Below are 27,929 nucleotides of genomic sequence, written 5' to 3' on the forward strand. Positions count from 1 at the left end.
ACTCACAGCTCTCCTGTCTCATCTGTGGCCTGGACACACTCGTGCAGGTCCTCAGTAAACACTCCCTGCCTTCTTCATTCCCGTCCGGTGTTTCTGACAAGACACTTCCTGTCTCCTCACACAGATCCTATCAAGTCTCACTAAACACTCCCTGCCTTACACACTTCACTCTCTGCCTCTCACTAAACACCCCCTGCCCTCCACACTCCACCCCCCTCCAAACACCCCCTGCCCTCCACACTCCACCCTCCGCCTCTCACGAAACACCCCGTCCTCCACACTCCACCCTCCGCCTCTCAGTAAACACCCCCTGCCCTCCACACTCCACCCTCCGCCTCTCACGAAACACCCCCTGCTCTCCACGCTCCACCCTCTGCCTCTCACGAAACACCCCCTGCTCTCCACACTCCACCCTCTGCCTCTCACTAAACACCCCGTCCTCCACACTCCACCCTCCGCCTCTCAGTAAACTCTGCTTTTCTTGCCCGTTCCCATCCTGTCATTTCTCACTTCAAATCTCCTGCCTTCCACACTCTCTTCCCGTCAGTTCTCATTAACATTTTCTTCTTCACACCCATCCTGTCTGTCAGTCCTCGCTACACATTCCCTTTCTCACACGAATCCGATCAATTCTCACTCAACATTTCCTGCCTCTCACTCTCTCGTTCTGTCAGTTGACATGAAACATTCTCTGCCTTCCTCACTCTCACACAGTCAGCTCTCACTCAACATTTCCTGTCTCCCGCCCTCCCATATTCCGTCACTTCTCACTCAGTATTCCCGGCAGTCCTGACCCTGAGTCTTCCCGGGTCATGTCAGTTCCCACCGAACATTTCCTGGCCTCAGTTCTCACTACGCAGCCCCCTCTTCCTCACACAAATCCTGTCACTTCTCACTCAACACTCTCTGCCTTCCTCACTTTCCTTATGTTAGTTCTTAGGAACATTTCCGGTTCTTTGTCCATCAATCCTGTTGTGTCTCCCAATCTTCTCTCTCTGCCCCGTCAAATCCTAAGGATGACCCTCCTGGAATAATGACTGTGTTTTACCACTCACTCTGGCTTTTTACCAAAACCCAGTGAGAGAGACTCGGTGGGTTCATGACTGTTCTTTACACTGCTTTGTTCATTTATGAATGCTGGATATCCAGCCCCCTTTCTCCCACTGTGATTTTTAGCAGTGTATGTGGTGGGAAAAACAACATTCGGGGCAAATGACGGTTCTCCTGTGGAGTTTATTTTAGTGAATCTTACTGTATTAGTTTTCAGTATTGAGCAGAAGGACCGCGTCGTTTTTCTCGTAGTTATGATAGTGTCGTGGATCTAAGCAGTTATTTGCAGATATGGATAAGATGAAAAGGTAATTTTTTGGGGGAAAAGATAATCCATTGTGAAGTTTTTATTAAAGACTACTCACTTATGTCTGACAGGTGATGGCCGTTTTGCTGGAAGAGGGTCGCCTGGCAGCTGAACCCAGCTGGAATCTTAGGGCTCAAGACAGGGCCCTGTATTTTAGTGACAGCTCATCTCAGCTGAACACCAGTCTGCCATTCCTTCAGAGTAAGAGGCTGTTCTCAAATATGGTTTTAAATCCAGTGACTAAACATTCATGTTGAAATAATGATCTGTAGTATTATATTTTATTTTAATGTGATGGGGTTTAATGTACATAAAACTGAGAAAGACTGAGTTTCTGCAGAATCCAAAAGTGAGTGGTTAGTTTTTCCCTCTTAAGTGTGTATGTTAAATTTGTGATTAAGGATTTTAATAAGATGAATGGAAGAGGGATCCACAGTAATTTAAGCAAGTGAGATTAAGTGAATGGGAACTGAGATTTTCTATGTGTTTGAAATCCTATTTTCGTTTCTCTTCCAGTTATTCAGTTTCTTTTCTTTTCTTGAGATAGAGTAGAAGAAATAGTTGGACGAGCATGAGAGAGTGTTCAGGTCAAAGTTGTGTTAATAGTTTAGATATAGTTACAAGTAAGACACTTAACATTTAGTGTAGATAGACTTAGATTTTTAGGTCGATCCGTGGTTGTGGAACATAAAACGGGAAGCAAAGCCCAGGATCTCAAACAGAAAGTGCAGTTGCATGTAACTGTTTAATCAGTTCAGACAAACTGCATTTGCAAGACCAAATTGAAATTTCTTGAGCTAGTAACCTCTTTGTCTCTGAAAAAGTGGCTGTCAGGTACCGGAGGGCAGCCATGGTCCTGGTTTTTGTGGAGAACCAGCAGAGGTGGTCTGTGTGGCCGTCTGCTTGGTAGCAGGTGTGAGTGTGCTGCAGGGTAAACGTGCTTCAGGGCATGTGTGAGGCCAGAGCAGTTGGTGCCGCTGTTCTAGGCATTTCTTCTGTCCTGCCTGCTATTTAGAGATTTCAGTTTATTTACATTTCTCAATCTTTTAACATTAACAAAAATGGCATTGTTAATTTAACAAGTCTTCACATTCTTTGAGAGGGTTTTGTCTTTTCCTGTTAGAAAAATAATAAATCTCTGTACCTGTATCATTCAACACATTGGCATCCACACTCCCACACCCAGCACACACCAAGAAGGGAACCGAGTGTGCGCGGCCCCCAGGGAGCCGACACTGAGCAGTGACAGCAGATGCATGAGAGTGGCAGCGGTGCCACGGCCTCCGTCGGAGAACACGTGAAGTGTATGTGTGTACTGCAGGTGTGGTCGCGGGAACGTGTGCGTGTGCGATGCGCATGGCTGCGTCAGGAACACGTGAAGCGTGCGTGGACGTGGGGGGGGGGGGGGGGGGGGGGGGGGGGGGGGGGGGGGGGGGGGGGGGGGGGGGGGGGGGGGGGGGGGGGGGGGGGGGGGGGGGGGGGGGGGGGGGGGGGGGGGGGGGGGGGGGGGGGGGGGGGGGGGGGTCCGGGGGTCAGGGAACACGTGAAGTGCATGTGTGTACTGCAGTGTGTTGCCTCCGTTGGGGAACTCGTGAAGTGTATGTGTGTACTTCAGCGCGTGGACTCCGTCGGGGAACATGTGAAGTGCATGTGTGTACTGCAGTGTGTGGCCTCCGTTGGGGAACTCGTGAAGTGTGTGTGTGTATTGCACTTCCCACATGTTCAAGGAGTGGTGGGTCTTGTTTGCTTATTTTTGTGTTTTAGTAAAATGAATATTGAGATAGCAGAGGGAACATGAGACTGCAAGAGAGGCATGAGATGGAGTGTGTGGCTTGTCTCACCCTGCGAATCCAGGATTTGACTCACATTAGATTCTGATCTGTGATCAGATGTAGAGATACTTCAGCCTTCCCAGGGTCCACCCAGTACCCTCATCACTATTAAAACACACAGCAGAATGACACAGCCAGCGGGTTGTCCTCATCACTATTAAAACATGCAGCAGAATGACACAGCCAGTGGTTCGTCCTCATCACTATTAAAACACGTGGCAGAATGACGCAGCCAGCAGGTCGTTCATCTGACAAATGTTCCATAGAGGGTGCCATGCCCTGGGCACTGTTGGGGAGCTGCAGTTCAGCAGTGAGTAGGACGACAGCAACTCTGCCCTCTGAACTTGTGTTTCGGTGGGTCAAGTAGACTCTGCACTGGCTAAACAGGTCAACATACAGTCTATCAGAGAGGGGTAAGTTCTAAGGAGAAAAATAAAGACAGTTCTGATAGAGGACGCCTCACTGTGAGTGAAAACTGGACGGAGAAGAGAGACGGGCCATAAGGAGATGGAAGCTTCTGGAGGAGGCGCTGCACGCCCACAGGCCTGAGGGGTGGGCACACCTGTGTCTTGGGGAGAAGTGAGGAGACCACAGTGGCCAGTGGGAGGTGAAGTCGGGGCCCCGATGGGTCAGGCCTTGGTTGCGATATCATAGTTCCGCTGTAACAGGAGATACACGTTCCTAAAAATCGCTACACTGTGGAAGACTGCCAATAAACCCACAGGGCTTAGGAGAAAACGGGGTCAGGTCACAGCACTCGAGAACCTCATCCCACTAAAAACAACTATTAAATATGGCACCTGGAAGAAGACCTGACACTTGCTGGTGGAAATGGCCCCAGAAGGCTGCAGCTATGAGCGATTGTGACGAGGTGGAAGGAGGGTTCCCTGGAATCGGAGGGGACGTTGTGACCCAAGCGTGGATGGTGTGGGTAGCAGGATGTGAACGGAGGGGCTGATAGGTGTTTGTGGTGTGTGTGTGGCTGGGGTTGGCTGGGTACTGCTTTCCACATTGACTTGGCGCCTGCCAGCGGTGCGGTCCAGTTCTTTGACTGAAGTTGTCGCCAGTCATGGACTTCCTATCCTTCTGTTTCATGAGCTCCATCTCCATCTTCTGCTGATGTGTGAGAGCTGCTGGCACGGCCAGCAGTGGCAACAGTAACGCCTTGGAGTGCAGTCCCTCGCCAGGTGGAGCAGCGTCTGGGACGGCGCTCAGCCGCTCGCAGCCTTTGAGGAGAGCAGTGTGCCACGTGGTGTTCCAGTGCTGAATTCCCTGCAGCTGGTGTATTAGCAATGTTCTGAAGCACAGGGGCAGCCAGGCTCACTCCCTTACCTCCCAGCTCTGAGATCCCGACTCCTGGCTTGTGGTGGGCAGCTGGTTTCTCTGGGAGTCGCTAGTGGAGCCACGGGTGTCTTGGGCTGCATGCTACCACATTTTAGCCAGACTGTGAGGTCAGCTTGGAAAGAGTGTTGGGGCATAGGCTGTGGCCGTTCATCAAAACCTACGTGTTCATGTATGTTGGTTTTGAAAGGACCATGTTTGTTTCTTCATGAAGCTGAATTTTTTTTTTGAGTATTCGGAAGTGTGTTAAATTTAACTTGGATTCTGGCAGGTCACTAAAATGTGAACATATTTTTCTTCTCCCTAGATCGAAAAGTATCCTCTTTGCACGCCTCCCGAGTTCAGAGGCAGATGGTGGTCTCCGTTCACGACTTACCCGAGAAGACCTTTGTGCCTCTGCTGGACAGCAAATACGTCCTCTGTGTGTGGGATATTTGGCAGCCTTCAGGGCCACAGAAGGTTCTGATATGTGAGTCCCAGGTATAGCTCAGGAGGAGAGTTGTGCGTTTAATGGGAGGATGGGCAGTGGACAGAGCGTGAAGGTGCAGGTGGGGAGAGGCATGGAGAGAGGTGCAGGGACAGGAGGTGGGTAGGGACTTACGGGCCATTCTCTGTCTCTCACAGCTGGCCTCAGCTGTGCTGTGGATGCAGCGAGACACATGGGTGTGCTTGTTTTGACTCTGGAAATTTGTAGTTCAAAATGAGCAAACGAGAATTTTCACAGAGCACCCCTTTAGGTCAGCTGAGAATTAGGAAATGGAGGTTGTCGTAGGCTCAATGAAAATACTCACCATGCTAGGCGTAGCTCTGGGGCCCTAGACGCCTGTTTTTTTTGTCTTGCACTGTTTCGGTCCTGAGTGTTCTAGAGGTTTCTTAGACTGCCTTGAGGTTTCTTAGACTGCATTGAGGTTTCTTAGACTGCGTTGAAGTGTGCTGTCGCTCAGAGCCCTTCTGGAGGCCTCCCATTCACTGCCCAGGAGGGTGGCACCGAGGCTTGAGGACTGTGCAGTGAGGGGTCGGGGCTGCCTCTCTATGTTTGGGAAAATGTGCATTTGTATTTTCCTAGTTATGTATTCCCTGGCCTCAAACCCATTGATTTCCAGAAAAGCTGTAGAGAAGAATAACTTGAAATTGTAACTTTTGTAATACAAGATGTAAATAAAATGGCACAGGATGGAACTGCTACTTTTGAGGTTCAGCTGATTGAGCTGAGTGGACAGGCTCCCGGCAGGCTTTGTGTGACCAGACGAGTGTCAGCACCTTGCATCTGCGATCATAACAAGCCTATGGGGTGGGTTTCTGATCCCTATTTTCCATTTCAGGAACCTGACAAAGCCACCTTTTATTTCTGTGCAGGAGTCCACATTCTGCTTACCGTGCCCTGCACTCCCGTGCAAAGTGAAACGTGGTCAGACACCTCACTCAGTAAATGCAGCTTCTGTGAGCATGCTTCTCATATTCTTCAGTCGTCGGCTTTCTGTGCATTTGTCTTTTAGGTCACATGTTGCTGCTTGAGCCCTTTCAAAGCATTTTTACTGTTTGCTGGAACAGTGCACGGCTCAGTTGTCATCTGGGATTTGAGAGAAGACTCAAGGCTGCATCACTCTGTGAAGCTGAGCGATGGTTTCTGGACGTTCCGGACCGCCACGTTTTCCACCGGTCAGTGTCATCTGCCTGCCAGTTGTGTGTCTCCTAGAAAAGCCACACAGATTTGAGGAACAAAGCTTTACATGGATTTGCATTTAGTTATTCACATTATCCCAGAGGACAGGGTCTGACCCATGGGCAAAATATAAAAAACAGAAATCAATTCCAATCATGATTATGCAGTGACCAAGAATGACTCAAATTCCCTTTTTTTTTTTTTTTAATTATTATTATACTTTAGGTTTTAGGGTACATGTGCACAATGTGCAGGTTTGTTACATATGTATCCATGTGCCATGTTGATTTCCTGCACCCATTAACTCGTCATTTAGCATTAGGTATATCTCCTAATGCTGTCCCTCCCCCCTCCCCCAACCCCACAACAGTCCCTCGAATTCCCTTTCTTATTAAATTTGTGGATTCTAAAAAATCCCCAGTGAAATTACCTTTAGTTTTAAAGTAGCTTGAGCCATCTTGGCATGTGCGTTCTTCAGGGCAAAGATAGCTCACACTCGCGCGAGCAAAGCCAGTCACCCTGAGGGCTGCGGGAACCAGCACAACTGGGCCTCCCTGAGCCTCAGCTTGACTCGGGTGGACATTCATACCACGCCATGCCCAGCCACCACAGTAGGCACCTGGCGTAAGTGTTTCCTGTGTTCTGGGACTCGCCCTAGTGCGTAGTGTACGTTGTCTCATTTAATTCCCCTGATCGCCCTGTATCCCAGCTCCACAGGAAGATGCAGCGTTTATCTAAGGTCACGCTGACGACATGGCGGGGCCTGCACTCGGACCCCACTCACGCCCCACGCCACGCCCTGCACCGCCCCTTCCCGTAGCGGCTGGGTGCTGTGGACTGAAGGTGCAGGCCGAGGTCATCACTCACCCCTCTGTGTGGCTTTATTATCATGGATATGTTGCGTGTCTGTCTGTGTTTGACATGTGTATCTGTACATTGTATGTGAGAGAGCCACTTTTTAAATTCCCCAACCATGAATTGTGCCCCTCTGTGTGGGACAATATTACTACTGTTAAGACTGTTTGAATTTATCGCAACTTATGGGTTGCGATGCTATTTTAAAAGATATCTTTTAAATAAATAATCTTTGCCTTTTCTAACTGCTGCTGCCATTACTAAAAAAATTTTTGAATTCAACATCATTTTCAAAAACAGTAAACCTCTAGACTGTACATACAAATAAATTATTCCATTAAAATGCATCCTTCTTTTTTTTTGAGATGGGGCCTGGCTCTGTAGCCCAGGATGGAGTACAGTGGCACGATCTTAGCTCACTGGAATTTCTGCCTCCTGGGTTCAAGCGATTCTCCTGCCTCAGACTCCTGAGTATCTGGGATTATAGGTGCCCACCACCAATGCTCAGCTAATTTGTGTATTTTTAGTAGAGACGGGGTTTCTCCATGTTGGTCAGGCTGATCTTGAACTCCTGACTTCAGGTGATCTGCCCGCCTTGGCCTCCCAAAGTGCTGGGATTACAGGCATAAGCCACCGCGCCTGGCCTTGTCTTTGAAATATTATCAATAAAACCTACAAAGTTTTAAATAAACTCTCAGTAGCGAGGAGCTGTGGAACTTCTGATTCAGACCATGAGTCAGAGGAACCAAATTCTCACCCGGGAGACCAGCCCTTTCCTCAGTCGAGCCGTCAGCACTTCATCTGGGTCCTCTCACTTAGACACCCTGTAATTTATTCTTAATTTCTGAGATGGCTTTGTCGTTTTCTTCAGTTTTTTTCCTGAGTTCAATCCCAATTCTCATTTCATTTCTTGCTTTTTTGGGTCTAATTCTGTTCTTGATTTCTGATTCCGGTGTTTTTTCCTGCTTGTTGTTTTGGTATGTTTCCAGATGCCCTTTGAGGAGATGTGACTCCATTTGGAACACTGAGTTTTGTGTGTTCTGCCTTGTGCCTGTTTTTAGGAGGGAGAATTTTCATCAGCTGAAATGCTTTGATTTACATTTTTTCTGTTTTCTTCTTATAGTAGCTTTCTATGGAGTTTGGCTTCTTTCTACTCGTAGACATTCTGTAGGTGGATATTTTAGGTCGGTGAGCTTTGCTTTATTGATTGGCAACAGGTATCTTTTTAGTGGGCATTGTGCCTCGAGGTGGTAGGTGGAGTGGGTTTGCCTTTCCTTTGGTTTTGCAAACGCCTGGATTTCGCTCTTGCTGGCAGTTGTGAGGTGTGTGTGGAAGTCACCACCGTTTCCTGTTCATGTCCCCCTTCCCGTCGGCCGTGCTGCTCCGACCCCCTCTGCCTCCCAGCTCCTTCCCCTCAGTTGCTTGAGTGGCCCCAGGATCTGGCCTCGCAGAGACTTTCTCTGTCTGAGTTTTCGTCTGGGCTGCGTGGCATGCTGTGTTTGGATGGTGGGCTTTAGCTTTCTTCCTGCCTTCCAGACTGGAGAGCAGGGGCTGGGGCCCCTGGGTCCTAGGAATGTGAAAGTCGTGGTCCTGTGTCAGTCGTGTGTGGTCCATGTTGGTCCTGGGGTGTTTTGGGAAGATGTGTGGAGGGAGTTGGATCTGTGAGACCCAGACCCAGACCTCGTTTTTGTCCCTGTGTGATGCTAACTGCATTTCTGCAACTTATTACTTACACGTGAGTGCTGTGGGCTTTTGAACTCCAGATGGAATCCTTACCTCAGTAAACCACCAAAGCCCTGTTCAAGCAGTAGAACCTATCTCAACGTCCGTCCACAAAAAGCAGAGCTTTGTGCTTTCACCCTTTTCTACTCAAGAAGGTACGTGATTCTTCACTTTCTTAACATCCTTAATCAATAGTTGTGAAATATGGTTTCCTTATTTAAAGCCATTTCTTTCTGTTTCTGTTTTCATCAGAAATGTCGGGTTTGTCCTTCCACATCGCTTCCTTGGATGAGAGTGGGGTTCTCAATGTGTGGGTGAGTAGTGGCCGAGGCCGGGCACATGCGGGGCCTGAGTGAGGTGCTCTGGGTGGAGGTGGCGCCTGAATGGTGCAGGGGGCGGGGCCCAGTTAGCTATGGTGGGAAACGGAGAGCAAGACTGGGCTTACTGGTCCTGAGCAGAAGGGATGCAGAAGGTCACACATGGCAGGTTTGGGGCCCTTTCGTGACAGCGGAATAGGAATCTCACACAGGGCTTTGGGAATGCGGCATGAAAGTGAGAAGGGAACAAAATGTTAGGGCTGAGGTGACGCTGGATTGGCTTGTCCTGGAGGATGCACCAAGACTGTTGATTAAGTCATCAAGTGAAGAGAACACGAGGAGATCAAAGCAAAGGAGTCAGCTTGTAGAGCGTTAGTTCTGAGGCTAACGATCAGTCTCTTTTTCTGGAGCAGTTATGTTTTAGTACCTAATGTAGCACTCCATCTTAATTAGAGCTATGCTTTGCTTAGGTTGTGTCATAATTATAAAATGTATCAATATTCATTTTCAATATTCTGTTTTTAGGTGGTTGTTGAATTACCAAAGGCAGACATCGCAGGTTCAATAAGTGATTTAGGTAACTATTAAGTAAAAAAATTAATTTTAGTGTTTTCTAAAATGAATAGAGATTAAAAGTACTGATAACTGCGGCCAGGTGCAGTGGCTCACGCCTGCTGGGAGCCTCAGCACGTTGGGAGGCTGAGGCAGGAGGATTGCTTGAGCCCAGGAGTTTGAGACCAGCCTGGGCAACATAGCAAGACCGCGTCTCTCCAAAAAAATTCAAAAATTGGCTGGGCATGGTGACACACACCTGTAGTCCCAGCTGCATGGGAGGCTAAGGTGGGAGGATTGCTTGAGCCTAGGAGTTTAAGGCTGCAGTGAGCTGTGATCATGCCACTACACTCCAGCCTGGGTGATGGAATGAGACCTTGTCTCTCTGTTTAAAAAAAAAAAAGATACCAATAACTGCTTTGAAAAATATAAATTACTACCTGAAAAATGAAAATTAAAGTTGTATGTCATATAACCTTATCATCTGTTGAACAGGCATCTCAATTTACTAGAATAATCAAATGATATTCTGAATGAATTTTTTTTTTTTTTTGAGACAGAGTCCTGCTCTGTTGCCCAGGCTGGTGCAGTGGTGTGATCTTGGCTCACTGCAACCTCTGCCTCCTGGGTTCAAGCAATTCTCCTGCCTCAGCCTCCCAAGCAGCTGAGATTACGGGTGCTCGCCAACACGCCTGGCTAATTTTTATATTTTTAGTAGAGACAGGGTTTCACCATGTTGGTCAGGCTGGTCTTGATCTCCTGACTTCAGGTCATCCACCCACCTTGGCCTCCCGAAGTGCTGGGATTACAGACATGAGCCACTGTGTCCAGCCTCTGAGTGAATGTTTTGATCTTAGTAGGGTTTAATGAGTTCTGTTTACAGCTGAGTACCATTCAGTTCTGTCAGACAAGTCAAGGACAGCTGTGTTCTGTAGCTGTTTCCTATGTATTTCAGGTGTCTGAGTCTTTCAGCACGCATTCATTTTGGGGCTTCTTCCTTTCAGTTTTGGATTTACAACCCCAGGGCATATCAGGAACACTGGATGCTGCCCCTGAGGGCCCTTAGACTGGATCCCAGGGTGACAAAAGTCCCCGGGTCTGGGCAGAGCAGAAGCGACTTGAAGCAAAGCTAACAGCACCTCTCACAGTTGGCTCCTCTTGATGCTATGGAGTAGGATTTTCAGTTCCAGAAAGGGCTCAGAAGTGATGGAGTAATTCAGTCCTGTTGTGTTCTGTGGCTGAGATTAGCCCATGTTTTGATCTCACCTTCTTTCTCACCTTATTGGCCTCCCACAACCCAGTTTGTAATGATGAACCCCCCTTTCACCTTGCTTGTATCAGGGGTGTTTTCCCATGTAGATGTGGCAAAATAATATGAGTGAGACCAGCTTTGTTCCTAACCTCTTGAGATTAGTGAAGAGGGCGCTTTGGCCCTCAGAGCAAATGCTGTGTGCTCCGTAGTCACACGTCTGTGGTGGCCCTTACAAGTTTACTGTTGATTCTGACTTCAGTAAAAATAAGACAGTCGTGGTGCTCATTTCACTGGTAAATGCTTTTGAGGTGGAGTCACCGTGTTTCTCAATGTGTTCTTCCTGCGGCACCCTCTCTGCTCATGGAGCCGTTCTGCTCTGTGTTGTCCACTCCAGGCTGCCCCTAGAATCCTGGAGCATCAGAGCCAGGGAGCCTGGCAGGGGTCATGGGGTGGGTTAGTGATGGGGTGAGACCACACAGTCGGTCTCAGCACCAACCCCCCTTCACACCCAGGGTTCCACCCCAAATGCCCAGAACTCTTGTGACCCTGAGAGTTTGCCTTGAGGCTGGTTGTGCCGTTAACTTGTTACGTGATCAAGGTATTTGTCAAGCAGTTACGGATGGTACTGAGATCATTTCTGTCCATAGTCAGGTGATAATCCGGCTATGGAGACAAAATCATTTTGCATAAAAAGGATTTGCATACAAATGTTTTGTAGTACATGATGGTCATATAAAAAGATATCCTGGGATGGTGAGTATTTCATTTTAAAATATTGCTGTATAAAAACACCTTTTCTTCACTGAACCACTTACCAAAATTGCAACCATGTTCCAGCCTTGCCTTTAGGAAGGGAGGACGTTCAGACCAGCCCATTGTTCAGGGTGGCTGCCAGCTCTTTGTGTAGGCACTGGATGAGTGGCTGTTGGAGAGCTGAAGTCTCAGAAGGAGTCAGCCACCATCTTTTTATGAAATGTTCTCTGCATAAGCGAGGTCCAGTCCTAGGTGCCAGGAGACCTGGGCGAAGACCCCGGCCAGGGAGGGGGCGAATGTGGTGGACTTGCTGGAGCGGAGGCCCAGTGGGAAGGCCCGGCCAGAAAGGCTGCCCATGGGCGGTGGCGTGTAGGGGCCAGTGGGAGGGCCTGGCCAGAAAGGCTGCTTGTGGGCAGTGGCGTGGGAGCCGAGACACCAGGTGGGGGGTGTGCTGGGAAGCTTCACATTTGTGAATGGCAGCGTTGACCCTTCTTTACTGTGGTTGTGACTGGCAGGAGATACGCAGCAGCTACAGGGACCCTGCCCAGCTGCAGGTTGGGCTTATTTCTGTCTCCTTTTAATTCACCTGCCCCCAGAGTTTTAGGCAATGCCTTGCCCAGAATTTGGGTTTTAATATCCATAGATTTCTAGTTTTTCCCCTTGTAGTATAGTCTTAGAGGGAAAGTGATATTGGGAGCAGACACAGGAGGCAAAACCAGTGGATGGCCGAGGAGCCAGTGCTGTAGCCATGAACACTTTCAGGAAAGGAAAGGAAGAGCAGTCAGGCCTCAGAGCCGTGGCTCTGTGTTGTTTGAAAAGGAAGCTGGAGAAGCTGCTGGAACAGAGAGTGAGGCTGGACGCACTCGGCTGAGGAGCCACTCTGCCTCCTGTGCGTTCTGCCGGGAGACTAGCAGATCTCTGAGTCTCTGGGATGGTGGAGAGAGAGGTCCTGCAAGTTTCCTGTAGGCGTTGGAGCCTCGGTGGACATTCACAGGACAGCGTTTGCTGCTGTGATCTAAGGCTTATTTAGTGCATGTACACTCATACACAGGTATGGATTGCTTAGCCCCCTTATTTTATCAGATCTAGTGATAAAAAGGCTCCCAGATCATGGTTCTACAATCTTTCTTCCCGTAAGACTTGGAACTGTGAATTCTCAATTCTTCTCCTAAGGCAGTATACATGAATCCCACCCAGAGGAAGGGAGGGATGCTATATATTGATTTGCATTTGATGTTATTTCCTAACAAGATATTTAAGCAATGAAAAATGATTCCAGGCAACTATAACTAGATTTTGATTTAGCTTCTATTGAAAGGTGCATTGATTTTGTTTCATCTGTTTTTAGGTCTGATGCCTGGAGGGAGGGTCAAGCTGGTACATAGTGCTCTGATCCAGTTGGGTGACAGGTAAGATGTGAGGGAAAACGCTTCACTATCTCACAAAGGCCTAGAAGGAAAATAACACTGGAGAATTGCATATACGGTAAATGGTGAGCTTTTGCGATGAAGAAGTCCATTTTCTCACAATGTTTTTTTACTGTTTTGTTTAGTCTATTATTTTTATTTTTTTGAGACGGAGTTTTGCTCTTGTTGCCCCGGCTGGAGTGCAGTGGTGCAATCTTGGCTCACTGCAAACTCTGCCTCCCTGGTTCAAGTGATTCTCCTGTTCAGCCTCCTGAGTAGCTGGGATTACAGGCGCCTGCCACCATTCCCAGCTAATTTTTGTATTTGTATTTTTAGTGGAGATGGGGTTTCATCATATTGATCAGGCTGGTCTCGAACACCTGATCTCAGGTGATCCACCCGCCTCGGCCTCCCAAAGTGCTGGGATTACAGGTGTGAGCCCCCACGCCCGGCCGTGTTAGTCTGTTATTAATGAGTGAATGTAATAAATGCAGCTTCCAGGTGTAGAGCTAACATTTTGTCTCTTTTTTTTTTTTTTTTGAGATGGGGTCTTACCCTTTCACCCAGGCTGGAGTGCAGTGGTGCAATCTCGGCTCACTGCAGGCTCCGCCCCCCGGGGTTCACGCCATTCTCCTGCCTCAGCCTCCCGCGTAGCTGGGACTACAGGCGCCCACCACCTCGCCCGGCTAATTTTTTGTATTTTTAGTAGAGACGGGGTTTCACCGTGTTAGCCAGGATGGTCTCAATCTCCTGACCTCGTGATTCGCCTGCCTCGGCCTCCCAAAGTGCTGGGATTACAGGCGTGAGCCACCACGCCCAGCCTTGTCTCTTATTAAGTAGAGGTTATTTTCTTTTAAATTGGTCTTGTTTAACTATTCTTCAGTTTTCATGCAACCCTGAGGTTAAACTTAAAGTTTCAGGAACCAGAAACATTGATAAAAAGTTTTATTCAGAGATTTAGATTTCTGCTTTTACTCATACAACTTAATATGACATAAAAATTCTTCACAAATGTACAAATATTGTTTGTGGTATTTATATGTTTTATGTTAATTTATTTCCTAAAGTATCTTTTCTTGTCGTTTACTGCACTCAGGGGTCAAAATTTTTGGGCCTGGTTCTTCCTAATCAGAAAACCTGTGGGTTGTGTTAATGAATTCATGCATGCTTGGAGACTTTAAATCAACTACAGTTGTAATTAGTAATTACAACTAATTATGAAAGGGAATCAATTATATTTAAAAAAGTCATTTACTGTATTGCAGAGCCAAACATACATGGTTCCTGGGTGAGCCCCTGAACCCTCCAGCCTCTACAGTTCCCCCGTTGAGTTTCTTTATGACTTTTTATCTCTGCTAGGGCCCTTATTGCTTTATACTGTGCATTGTATTTATCTTTAACTGTGAGCTTCTCCTGTACTTAACTGCACACGCACTCTTTGAAGGAAAGTGTCTAATGTATCCGCCGTTTGGGTTTTTTCATACCCAAAAACTCCTAGCAGTGTCTTCCTGAGATCTATGCATGATAAATGTTCCCTCAGACTTTGCTCAACCAACCACGTTAAGCTTATTCTACGTGCCAGGCGTTGTAGCGCTAGGGGGGAGCATCCTCTGTCAAGGTGCTCCGAGAAGGAGGTGGACGAGTAAACATTATCTGATTGCAGGGGGCTCCCTGCTTTCCCAGGAAGAAGGCTCTGCAGTGGAGTTCAAAGTGAGGATGTTTCTTAAGGAGTTCCTTGGGCTCACTGCCTGGGAAAGGGTGGGGAGGAGGCAGAATGGGGCCGAGAGGAAGAGCTGAGCTGTGAGGCAGGCCCCACGGCCGACTCCCCAGGGCCTGGGAGTTGTGAGCTGGAATGGCCTCCCAGAATCACGTGGCTGGGCCTTTGTACCCCCCCATCCCGTCAGTCACTGAGCATGAGTGTCCCCGGGAGGACATTGCCGGTGGGGAAGCAGGTCCAGCCCTGCCTACACCAGCCCTGCAGCTAGGTCCCGTCCGTCAGGGTCTTCGTGCAGAGGACGAAGTGTGCTGTCAGGATGCGCACAGGGCTTGTGGGAGCTCAAAGGATGGGGGCAGCTTTGGGGGTGGAGTGCAATGGGGACATCTTGAGGAGGCAAAGACTGAGCCAGGCCTTTGAGATGGAGTTAGATGGTCAGAGGGAGCAGCACCTGGGGGTGCCCAGAGGCACATTTGGAGCTGTCAGTGGGTCTGATGTTGAGGGAGACAGGTGAGTCAGGCCCTAACGAGTCTGTCTGCTGTGCTAAAGGGTGTGGACATTAGCGTAAAGGTGGTCACGAGCCATTGCAGGATGTTGAGCCGAGGAGCAACGCGTCTTGTCTGTGATGTAGATGGGTCAGTGTGGCAGCGGCATAAGGTGGGAACAGAGGAAGGGAGGCTGGAGTCAGGGAGAGCAGTTAGGAGGCCTCTGGAGTGACTGACATGAATGACCAGGATCTGAACAAAGGCAGCAATCACAGGTACAGAGGGCTGGACACAGGCTGAAGGGGTAGAACTTAAAAAACCCAGCAGCTCATCGATTATAGGAGCAGTGGGAGGGAGGAGCCTAGGTTGGCCTCTGCCTCCACCAGCATGTCTGGTTGGTGACTGGGCACCACTCACCAGGTGAGGATAGGAGCGGGGAGGGTTGGGAGCAGCCCAGGGTGTTCCAGTGAGGACAGGCTGAGCTTGTGGTACCCGTGGAGATGCCCAGGAGCCAGGGGCCTCCATAGCAGAAACCCCAGATGGAGGTAAGGATTTGAGAGTCATCAACCAAGAGGTGGCGTTTGTAGTCCTGAATGTGGATGGAAAGAGAAAATTGGAAAGGAGGCTGATAGCATGGCCACATGCTGACTTTGATGATGTGGGTATGGCAGATGGAGCAACTGTTGGCATCTGTTACAAATACATAGGCCATATAAAGGAAAAAATAAAACTAAGTATAGTTTTTAAAAGGAAAGGAAAATCTCCAAATCCCATAAACAGGAGAGAGCTTAAAGTTAGTGTCACAAGCTTTTGAGCTGCTGTGTGATGGCTTGGAGGCTGGGTGTGAAGCCCAGGCTATCTCAGACCCTCTGAGCTGTCTCTGGGGTTTGAGCCCCATGCAGAACCAGGTGATGCATTGGGTTTGCCTGAGGCAAGGAGGTAGAACTGAGACCCCTGCACAGGACTCTGGAACTCACTGCTCCTGCAGTGATAGGGAAATTCAGAAAGCCTCACCACAGCCAAGGGAAGACAGAGGAGCTTGGAAGAGCTTGAAATTCTAAGCTGAGTGGCTGTGTGGGAACCTACAAGCTGAGACATTAACATCACAGTTCTAGACCAGTGGCCTCAGTGGGTTCATAGTTAAAGTAGACGCAAAACCACCTGGTGGGTAAAGGTATGTTTCTAAATGGGGGCTCACAGGATTCTTATGAGAAGCAGTCTGCTGCAGATGAGTTCGCAACTACAAGCATGAAGAAACAGTCTACCTTGGTGCAAAAAGTAGGAGTCACTCAAGTAGAACTTGAGACAGTTGTACAATCTAAAAGACATTTCTAGAAATGAAACTTCTCTGAAATTTATAACCAAGTGAATGGTTACATAGCAGATTAGATGTAGCTGAAGGAAGAATTAGTGAACAGAAGGAAAATTCTGAAAAAATTATCAAGAGTGTAGTAGCAGAAGAAAATGGAAACAAAGAGTGGCTAAACCCACAGAGGAATGTGACATGGCCTGTTATACATCGATGTATTGTAGTGCAAATCATTGTTAATACCATCATTATTCTTAAGGTTGGAAACAGTCCATCTGTTCATCTTTGTTACTTTATTTTTTCAGTCTTTCCCATAAAGGTAATGAATTTTGGGGCACTACACAAACACTGAATGTTAAATTTCTGCCTTCAGATCCTAATCACTTTATTGTTGGCACAGACATGGTGAGTAGTATTTTAAATTTAATCATATTACTCATTCTCCTTGTTTTCCTGACTTACCTGATAAATATCTTGATTTAGGATTAACTTACTCTTTTCTTTTATAAAGTTTAATTTGTTTGAGAAACAGTAGCTGTTTCCAACCTTGTGTCTAATGCACTTCTTCAGTCACTCTTGGGCTTGTTCTTCACAGGGTCTCATAAGCCATGGCACAAGACAAGATTTGAGAGTGGCTCCCAAACTATTCAAACCTCAGCAACGTGGTATAAGACCAGTAAAAGTTAATGTCATTGATTTTTCACCATTTGGAGAACCAATATTTTTGGTAAGAAAGTTCGTTTTTTAAAGCACCAATTTTTCTCTTTTTCTTTTTTGAGACAGGGTCTTGCTGTGTCACCCAGGCTGGAGTGCAGTGATGTTGTCGTAGCTCACTGCAGCCTTGAACTCCTGGGCTCAAATGACCCTCCCACCTCAGCCTCCCGAGTAGCCGGGACCACAGGTGCATGCCACTACACCTGGCTAATTTAAAAAAATGTATTTTTTTTGTAGAGACGAGGTCTCCCTGTGTTGCCTAGGCTTACCAGTTCTTGTTAGTGATACTCTTTGCCTATTTGGGCAGCATAACACTTGCAGTGATCCATTGGAAAATTTTAAAAGTTGATCATTTACTAGACTACAAATTGATCATTTATGGGGTGTCAGTGGTTTAAAAAGGAGAAACATGAAATTAATAACAAATTTTAAAAACAAAACCTGTGTAGAAATTAAACTCTCAAGTAATACTTGGTTCAATTACAAACTAGTTAGAATTTAACAGAAGAATATGAAATACCAAACCTATGATACAGCCAAAAATGTGAAGAAATTCTTAGTGTGAGAATTTTTGCCTGTGTTCTTTTACTGTTTAACACAATAGAAATTAACGTTCAGAGTCTTTAACCTGAAAGTCCAGGGATGGCCGTCGGGCAGGCAGCAGTCCCCGCGCTGCACTCATGCTGCAGGAAACGTGTGTGTGGGTGCGAGCTGCTTGCTGTCTTCCCCTCCAGGGCCTGGTGCCAGCCCAGCTCACCCTAGTCACAATTGTCCTGTAGACTCCAAGGTCAGTTTATGGGTTGGTTGGGGTAAGATAGGACAGAAGGCAGAATATTAAACAACTTTATACATGATTAAATGTGATAGTTAAATATGACAGTCAAGGCATTAAATTATAACTCAGATATCCCCTTCTCTCACTAGTGTTTACAAATTTCCCTGTACTTGAGATTGAGGGGAAAGATTGTTATTTATTCACACTACTCTTATAGTACCTAAAACATTATAAATTATGTTTATGTCAGTCACATAAACTAAGGTTGCTGAGGGCAGAGATGGTATTTCATGTATCTTTGTATTTCCAAAGACTACATTTGAGCTACTAAGTAATGTCCCCCTGTGGCTGTTGAGATCCTGGAATGTGGCCAGGCAAGGCTGGGATGTGCTGGAGGTGTGAAATACACATCAAATTTTGAAGAATTAGTGTGAATAAAAGAATGTAAAATGTCACATTAGGCCGGGCGCGGTGGCTCATGCCTGTAATCCCAACACTTTGGGAGGCTGAGGCGGGCAGATCACCTGAGATCGGGTGTTCAAGACCAGCCTGACCAACATGGAGAAGCCCCATCTCTACTAAAAATACAAAGTTATGCAGGCACGGTGGCCCAAATCCCAGCACTTTGGGCATCCCAGGCAGGTGGATCACCTGAGGTAAGGGTTCAAAACCATCCTGGCCAACGTGGCAAAACCCTGTCTCTACTAAAAACACAAAATTAGCCTGGCATGGTGGTGCACGCCTGTAATCCTAGCTACTTGGGAGGCTGAGGCAGGAGAATCGCTTTAACCCAGGAGTCAGAGGTTGTGGTGAGCCGAGATAGTGCCATTGCACTCCAGCCTGGGCAACAAAAGCAAAACTCCGTCTCAAAACAAAAACAAAAAAAAGTCTCATTAATAATTTTGTTGTTGGCAATTTCCAGTGTGGAGCTCTTGAGCTTTTTATGGCTTCTCTCCCCACAAAAAACCAAAACCAAATACATAGCACCAAGATCTTCACCAGTAAGAACTTAGAACTCAAGTGTGAAGATAAGACAGTTTCTGGGGCCACAGAGAGTAGAAAAGCTCCAAGCAGATGGGAGAACTGGGCTTCCATATCCACAACGTCCCTTCCCCCTTATTTGGCCTGGCACCAAGTGCATGGAAAATCTTCCCTTAACTCATGGTTTGTGAAAGTAAAATTGAGGTGGACAACCAGTTTCTCTACTTTCTTGGGTGCCCTGTCCCTGCCTCAGCCCGTGGGGAGCATCGCGAGTGCCTGAAGGAAGAAATACACCTGAGGACACCCAGAAACAAAGCTGGGAGGGAGGACTACTGTCCGCAGCCCTGGGAACTCTGCACCTCAGCCAAAGGAGGCACTCCGTCAGAGTGGCCGCTCACAGCACCATGCTCCAGGAGGTTTGTTCCACAGATCTTCTGAACACGAACCCTGACACTGTCAGGACAAACCCTTTGAGACTTCCCTCATTTGGGACAGGCCTCCCTCAATCACTAAATACAGCCAAAGTGAACCTCGTCTTAAGGTGACACCTATAGCTGAAAAGGAGGCAGCAACCTAGCAGTGAAGATTTGCTAAGTAAATATATTCAATAAAAACCAAAACAAGCTGGACAGAGAAAACTGGAATAAATAACTAATCCTGCAATGCAAAGACACAGACATACACCAACAAGAAACAGCAGCAAACAGGGAACCATGATCTCCCCAAAAGGACAAAGCAAAAATCCAGTGACTGACCTAATGAGGCAGTGATTTGTGAGCTCTCTGACCAAGAATTCAGAAGAGCAATTTTAAGGAAACTCTGTAATCTCCAAGACAACACAGAAAAGCAGTTCAGAAATTTATCAGAGAAATTTAACAAAAAGATTGAAATAATTTAAAAAATCAAACAGAAATCTTAGAACTGAGAAACATACTTGCTGGACTGAAGAAATTCATTATAGGCTCTCAGCAGCAGAGTGGATCAAGTAGAGGAATGAATAGGTGAGCTCAAAACAGGCTATTAGAAAATACACAAGGCTGGGCGCGGTGGCTCACGCCTGTAATCCCAGCACTTTGGGAGGCCGAGGCGGGTGGATCACAAGGTCAGGAGATGGAGACCATCCTGGCTAACACGGTGAAACCCTGTCTCTACTAAAAATCCAAAAAGTAGCCGGACATGGTGGCGGGCGCCTCTAGTCCCAGCTACTCGGGAGGCTGAGGCAGGAGAATGGCGTGAACCCAGGAGGCAGAGCTTGCAGTGAGCCGAGATGGTGGGCACTCCAGCCTGGGCGACAGGGCAAGACTGTCTCAAAAAAAAAAAAGAAATATACAATCAAGGCTGGGTGCTGTGGCCCATGCCTGTAATCCCAGCATTTGGGAGACCAAGGCAGGAGGATCTCTTGGGCCAGCTTGAGCGACATAAGGAGACCCTATCTCTACAAAAAAATTTAAAAATTTGCCAAGAATGGTGGCATGTAGAGGCAAATGGAGGCTGAGGCAGTAGGATCACTTGAGCCTGGAAGGCCAAGGGTGCAGTGAGCCCTGATTGTGCCATTGCCCTCCAGCCTGGGTGACAGAGCAAGTGCTGTTTCTAAAAAGAAAAAAGAAAGGAAATATATAATCAGAGGAGAAAAAAGAACAAAAAGGAATAAAGACTACCTACAAGACAGAAAATAACCACAAAAGACCAAATCTAAGAATTACTAGTATTCAAGAGGGAGCTAACAAGGGTTAGAAAATGTATTCAAAGAAATGATAACAGAAAACTTTCCAAACTTCATAAGGAGATCAATATCCGGGTATAGGAATGTCAGAGAACATCAAACAGATTCAACCCACATAAGATTACCCCAAGGTATTTAATAATCAGACTCTCAAAGGGGAAGGAGAAAGAGAAGATTCTAAAAGCAGTGAGAGATAAGAAGCAAATAACATATAAAGGAGTTCTAGTTCATCTGGCAACAGACATCTCAGTGGAAACCATACAGGCCAGGAGGGAGTAGAGTGACATTTTCAAAGTGCTAAAGGAAAAACACTGCCATCCAAGAATACTATATCCAGCAAAACTGTCATTCAAATATGAGGGAGGGTTAAAGTCTTTCCCAGATGTACAAAAGCTGAGAGAGTTCACCATCCTCAGACCCATCTTGCAAGAAATGCTAAAGGGAGCCTGGGCATGGTGGCCCTCACGCCTGTAATCGCAGCACTTTGAAGGTCCAAGTGGGTGGATCACTTGAGGTCAGGAGTTCCGAGACCAGCCTGGCCAACATGATGAAATATGTCTCTACTAAAAATATAAAAATTAGCCAGATGTGGTGGCGGGCACCTGTAATCCCAGCTACTCAGGAAGCTAAGGCAGGAGAATCACTTGAACATGGGAGGCAGAGGTTGCAGTGAGCTGAGATTGCACCACTGCACTCCAGTCTGGGTGACAGAGTGAAACTCCGTCTCAACAACAATAATGACAACAAAAAGAATTGCTAAAGGGAGTTCTTCAACCTGAAAGAAAAAAAAAATACTAACATGCAAAAACAAACAAAAAACTTATCAAGGTATAAAACCCATTCATGTAATTAAATACATGGACAAACCCAGAATACTGTGTTACTGTATTTGTACAATATGCTCATAACTCTACTATGAAGCCCAAAAGACCTATTAAAAACGATAATAGCTATAGCAACTTCTTAAGATATAAATACTTTAAAAATGTATAAATTGAGACAACTGAAAGTCAAAATGTGAGAGGGTTAAAGTGTAGAATTTTTTGTTTGGTGTTTTCTTTCCTTTGTTTTTATTTCTTTATTTGTATTCTAAGATAAGTTGTTATTTCTTTAAAATAACTTGTTTTAGGGCTGGGTGCTGGGGCTTATGCCTATAATCCCAGCACTTTGGGAGCCTGAGGTGGGAAGATTGCATGAGTCTTGGAGTTAGAGAGCAGCTTGGGCAACATAGTGAGACCTCATCTCTACAAAAAAACCCAAACAAACAAACAAAAAAACCAATCAGCTGGGTACAGTGGTGCCCATGCCCACCTGTAGTCCCAGCTAGCTAGCTACTTGGGAGGCTGACGAGGGAAGGTTGATTGAGCCTGGGAAGTCGAAGCTGCAGTGAGCTGTGATCTTGCTACTGCACTTCAGTCTGGTTCACAGAATGAGATCCCGTCTCAATAAATAAGTAAATAATCACAATACAAAAACCTACAATAGCTTCATTCAAAACAAAAAGCAACAAATTAGAACATACTAGCAGAGAGAAGGAAGACAGGCAGAAAGGAACAAAGAAAGAGAGGAGTCTTAAGCAGAAATCAAGCAACAAAATGGCAGTAGAATGTTCTCACTTAGCCATAATATCACTGAATGTAAATGCTCTCAATTCTCCAATTAAAAGGCATAGAATGGCTGAATGGATAAAGAAACAAGATCCAACTGTATGCTGCCTTCAAGAAACACTTCACCTATAAAGACACACTCATACTAAAAGTGAAAGGGTGGAAAAAGATATTCCATACAACTAGAAAGCAAAGAAGAGCAAGAGTGGCTATACTTATATCAGATAAATTAGACTACAAATCAAAGACTAAAAAATGACAAAGAGGGGTCTATATATAATGATAATGGGCCAATTTACTATATAATGATATAAGGGTCAATTCAGTAAGAGGATATAACAGTTACAAGTATCTACGGACCCAACACCACAGCTCCCAAGTCTATAGAAAGCAAAGATTAATAGATCTAAAACAGAAATAGACTGTAATGCAATAATAGTAGGGTACTTCAGCACCCCACTCTCAGTAATGGACAGATTACCCAGACAGAAAGTCAACAAAGAAACATCAGAGTTAAACTACACACTAGACCAGTGGTCACCAATCTTTTTGGCACCAGGGACTGGTTTTTGTGGAAGACATTTTTCCCCAGAACCAGGGGTTTGGGGGACAGTTTCAGGTTGAAATTGTTCCACCTCAGATCATCAGGCATTAGATTCTCATAAGGAGACTGCAGTCTAGATCGCTCGCATACACAGTTCACAATAGGGTTCATGCTCGTGTGAGAATCTAGTGCTGCCGCTGATCTGACAGGAGGTGGGGCTCAGGTGGTAATGCTCACTCGCCTGCTGCTCACCTCTTGCTGTGCGGCCCTGTTCGTAATAGGCCGTGGCCCAGAGGTTGGGGACCCCTGCACTAGACCAAATAGGCCTAACATTTACAGAATATTTCTCTCAACTGCTCCCATTCTTTACACTAGCACATGAGACATCATCCAGAATGCACCATATCTTAGGCCCCAAACAAGTCTGTACAAATTCAGAAGAATAGAAATCATGTTGAGTATCTTGTGATTACCATGGAATAAAACTAGAGATCAATAACAGGAGGAACCTGGAAAATACACAAACACATGGAAATTAAACATCTTCCTGAATGTCCAGTGTGTCAATTAAGAAATTAAGGAAATTTAAAAATTTATTGAAACAAGTGAAAATGGAAATGCAGCATATCAGAATCTATGGGATATGGCAAAAGCAATACTAAGAAGTTTATAGTAATAAATGCCTACATCCAAAAAAGTAGAAAGACTTCAAATAAACAATGTAACAATGCATCTCAAGGAAGGAGAAAAGCAAGAATAAAACAAACTCAAAATTAGTGGAAGGAAAGAAATAGTAAAGTTCAGAGCAGAAATAAATAAATTGAGACAAAGAAATTGTAGAAGATCAATGAAATGAAAAGTTGGGTTTTGAAAGATAAGCAAAATCGACAAACTTTTAGCTAGAATAACTAAGAAAAAAGAAGACCCAAGTAAAATCAGAAACCAAAGAGGAGATACAACAACTCAGCCCTCAGAAATACAAATAATCATTAGAGACTATTATGAACAGCTATAAGCCAACAAATTGGAAAACCTGGAAGAAATGGACAAATTCTTGGACACATGCAACCTACCAACATTGAACCATGAAGAAACAGAAAACTTCAGTAAATCAATAATGAGTAATTAGATTGAGGCTGTAATAAAAAGTCTCCCATCAGGAAAAGCCCAGGACCTGATGGCCTCACTGCTGAATCCTACCAAACAGTTAAAGAACTAATACCAATGTTTCTCAAACTCTTCAAAAAAAGGGAAACGTTCTACAAGGCCAGCATTACCCTGATGCCAAAACCAGACAAGGACACAACAGAAAATGAAAACTACAGGCCAATATCCCTGATGAGCACAGATGCAAAAATCCTCAACAAAATACTAGCAAATCAAATGCAGCAAGACGTTAAAAAGATCCATTCACCATGATCAAATGGGATTCATCCCAGGGATGCAAAGATGGTTCCAAATATGCAAATCAATAAATATGAGACATCACGCTAACAAAATCAAGAACAAAAAGCATATCATCATTTCAATAGATGCTGAAAAAGCATTTGGTAACAGTCAGCATCCCTTTATGATAAAAGCCCTCATCAAAATGGACGTAGAAGGAACATATCTCAAAATATTAATAATAAAGGCTGTTTATGACAGACCTGTGGCTAACATCATACTGAGTGGAAAAGAATTGTAAGCCTTTCCTCTAAAGGCTGCAACAAGACAATGGTGCCCACTTTTACCACTCTTATTCCATAAAGTACTGGAAGTCCTGGCCAGAGCAGTTAGGCAAGAGAAGGAAATAAAAAGCATCCAAACTGGAAAGGAAGAAGTCAGATTAGCCTTGTTTGCAGACAGCATGACCTTTTCTAGAAAAACCTACACTCCACCAAAAAAACTCTTAGAACTGAAGCATGAATTCAGTAAAGTTGCAGGGTACAAAATCAATATACAAAGATAAGTAGCATGTATATATGCCAACAGCAAACAATCTGAAAAAGAAATCAAGAAAGCAGTCTCCTTTACAGTAGCTACAAAAATGTAAAATACTTAGGAATCAATCTAACCAAAGATTTGAAAGATCTATACAAGGAAAACTAAAACTCTGATGAAAGAAATAGAAGAGGACACAAAAAATGGGAAGACATTGCATGCTCATGGATTGGAAGAATTCATATTGTTAAAATGACAGTGCTGACCAAAGCAATTTACAGAGTCAATGCAATCCTTATCAAAATATCAATGAGATTCTTCACAAAAATAGAAAAAAAAGCCCTAATATGTATATGGAATCAATAAAGATCCTGAATAGCCAAAGCAATCCTCAGCAAAAAGAACAAAGTTGGAGGCAAAAGTAGACAGTTGAGATTACATCATGCTAAAAGGCTTTTGAACAGCAAAGGAAACAAAAATATTTGCAAATTCTTTATCTGACAAGGGATTCATAACCAGAATATATAAGGAGCTCAAATAATAGCAAAAAAAATCTGATTTTAAGATGGGCAAAAGATCTGAACAGACATTTCCCAAAAGAAGACACACACATGGTCAACAGGAATATGAGTAAATGCTTCACATCGCTAATCACAGGAAGGCAAGTCAAAACCACAACATGACATCACCTCACTGCAGTTAACCTGGCTCATATCAAAAAGACAGGGAGCCCTTGTACGCTGCTGCTGGGAACGTAAATTAGTACAGCCATTACGAAAAACAGTACGGAGGTTCCTCAAAAAACTAAAAATAGAACCACCGTATGATCCGGGAATTCCACTACTGGGTATGTCCACAGAATGAAAATAAATATATCAAAGAGATATCTGCACTCTTACGTTTACTGTGGCACTATTCACAATAGCCAAGATATGGAGTCAACCAAGTGCCCATCAGTGGATGTGTGGATAAGGAAAACGTGGTATATACACAATGGAGTATTACTCAGGCATAAAAAAGAACAAACCCCTGTCATTTGCAGCAATGCGGATGGAGCCAGAGGCCATTATGTGAAATTAAATAAGGCGCAGAAAGATAAATACCACGTTTTCACTCATACACAGCAGCTGAAACAGTGGATCTCATGAAGACAGAGTGTGGCATGGTGGCTACCAGAAGCCGGGAAAGCAGGGAGCCAGTGTGGATGAAAAGAAAACTAAGTATATAAATGTATTTATTACCCCCAAACTGTGCACTTAAAACTGTAAAGATGGTAAATTACTGATTTATATTTTTATCTCAATAAAAAACAATAATTTTGTTGTTGATTGCATTTTGAAGTAACATTTTACCTTTTTATTTTTTTTAATTTTTAGAGACAGGGTCTTGCTCTGTTGCCCAGGTTGGAAGTGCAGTGGCGTGATCATAGCTCACTACAGCCTCAGTCTCCCAGGCTTAAGCAATCCTCCCACCCTCCCGCCTTAGCCTTCTGGGCAGCTGGGACTACAAGTGCATGCCACCATGCCCAGCTTTTTTTTTTTTTTTTGTAACTTTTGAGACAGGGTCTTCCTCTGTCACCCACTCAGTGGCATGATCTCAGCTCACTGCAACCTCCGCCTCCCGGGTTCAAGTGATTCTCCTGCCTCAGCCTCTTGAGTAGCTAGGATTACAGGTGCCTGCCACCACACCTGGCTAATGAGAATTTTAAATTACATATGTGGTTCCTATTTGTGGTTCCCGTTATATTTCTATTGGATAGCAATCTATGTGGTCCAGACCCTGCCTCTGTGACAAAAGCATACACATTATCAGTAAATCCTGTGTTTTGTGAAGATGCATGAAAGAATGATGTTTCCAAAGGACTCGTGTATCCTGGTGTTCCTGAGTCCAGAGGTGCAGGAGGCCTCCGGAGGTGACTGGGCTGGCCTCTGGAAGGTTCTGCCCTGGCCTGTTTCTACACCCTCCCAAGAGGACCTCCACTCACACACTGGAGGCACTGGGTCGCCCGCATGCACCTCAGCTTTCTGAAAAAATAGAACTTCTGCTTTCTGAAAGTCTTATCTGCCCACATGTAAAAATCATTTCATGTGGTTATTGGATGGACTTTTTTTTTTTTTTTTTTTTTTTGAGACGGAGTCTTGCTCTGTCGCCCAGGCTGGAGTGCAGTGGTGCGATCTCGACTCACTGCAACCTCCGACTCCCTGGTTCAAGCGATTCTTCTGCCTCAGCCTCCCAAGTAGCTGGGATTACAGGCGTGAGCCACCATGCCCAGCTAATTTTTGTATTTTCAGTAGAGATGGGGTTTCACCACAGTGGCCAGGCTGACATTGTGGTCCGCCTGCCTCAGCCTCCCAAAATGCTGGAATTACAGGTGTGAGCCACCGCGCCCAGCCTGAATGGATCTTTTTAAAAAAACTTTTATTTTGACATAATTTCAGGCTTACGCAGAAGTTACACGAGCAGTTCAAAGGCTTCCTGCGCACCCTCTGCTGTACCACGTGGGCTTCCTCCTCTCTGGGCATTTGCGTATTTCCAAGGGGAAGTTGCAGACACGATACTCCATCCCTAAACAGTTCAGCGTGTGTTTCCTAAAAGCAGGAACATCCCCACATAGCTACTGTAGTCACAGTCACCAGGGAGTGCACACTGGTACAAAGCTGCTGCTATCGAATCTGTGGATGGAGGGAGATGGCGTGGATTGTCTGATAATGTCTTTTGTAAGAAAAATCATGTCCCAGGACATGTGTCTCATTCAGTGGTTTGTCTCTTCAAACTCCCTTGATCTAGATGTCAAAGACTGAGTTCCTCCGTCTTTCATGACCTTGACATTTTTGAAGGGCACAGGCCAGTTACTTTGTAGAATGTCCCTGAGCCTGAGCTTGTCTGAGGTTTTGGTCAGTCACAGTCAGACGCAGCTTTTTCATGCTCAGCTAGAGTAGCTCAGGGTGATGCGTGTGTCCTTAGGAGACGAGACCCGTGACGCCAATTTGTACCGTCCCACATAGCAGTAATTCTGACCACGTGGAACTACCATGGTCCCACTGACAAAGTGTCTCGTGGGGAGATGCGCTGATACTTCGTAAACGTCTCAAAACTCCTTAGGT

The 27,929-nt window shown here is 45.6% G+C and overlaps 1 protein-coding gene across 8 annotated transcripts in view; it reads left to right on the forward strand.

Moving 5' to 3' along the window:
• WDR60 (WD repeat domain 60) overlaps positions 1-27,929 on the forward strand; it is a 100,859-nt gene that overhangs the window by 67,069 nt on the left and 5,861 nt on the right. For 7 of the 8 annotated variants that reach the window (XM_030826357.1, XM_030826358.1, XM_030826354.1 and 4 more), the window contains 9 exons: positions 1,429-1,558; positions 4,838-5,010; positions 6,027-6,189; positions 8,812-8,925; positions 9,023-9,084; positions 9,613-9,664; positions 12,993-13,053; positions 16,864-16,963; positions 17,154-17,285. In XM_030826357.1, coding sequence (XP_030682217.1) covers positions 1,429-1,558; positions 4,838-5,010; positions 6,027-6,189; positions 8,812-8,925; positions 9,023-9,084; positions 9,613-9,664; positions 12,993-13,053; positions 16,864-16,963; positions 17,154-17,285 — 987 coding nt within the window. The remainder of the gene's footprint in view (positions 1-1,428; positions 1,559-4,837; positions 5,011-6,026; positions 6,190-8,811; positions 8,926-9,022; positions 9,085-9,612; positions 9,665-12,992; positions 13,054-16,863; positions 16,964-17,153; positions 17,286-27,929) is intronic. The other variant, XM_030826356.1, reaches the window with a different exon arrangement.

This window comes from Nomascus leucogenys, chromosome 13 (assembly GCF_006542625.1).
Source record: "Nomascus leucogenys isolate Asia chromosome 13, Asia_NLE_v1, whole genome shotgun sequence".
NCBI classification, from domain to species: Eukaryota; Metazoa; Chordata; class Mammalia; order Primates; family Hylobatidae; genus Nomascus; species Nomascus leucogenys.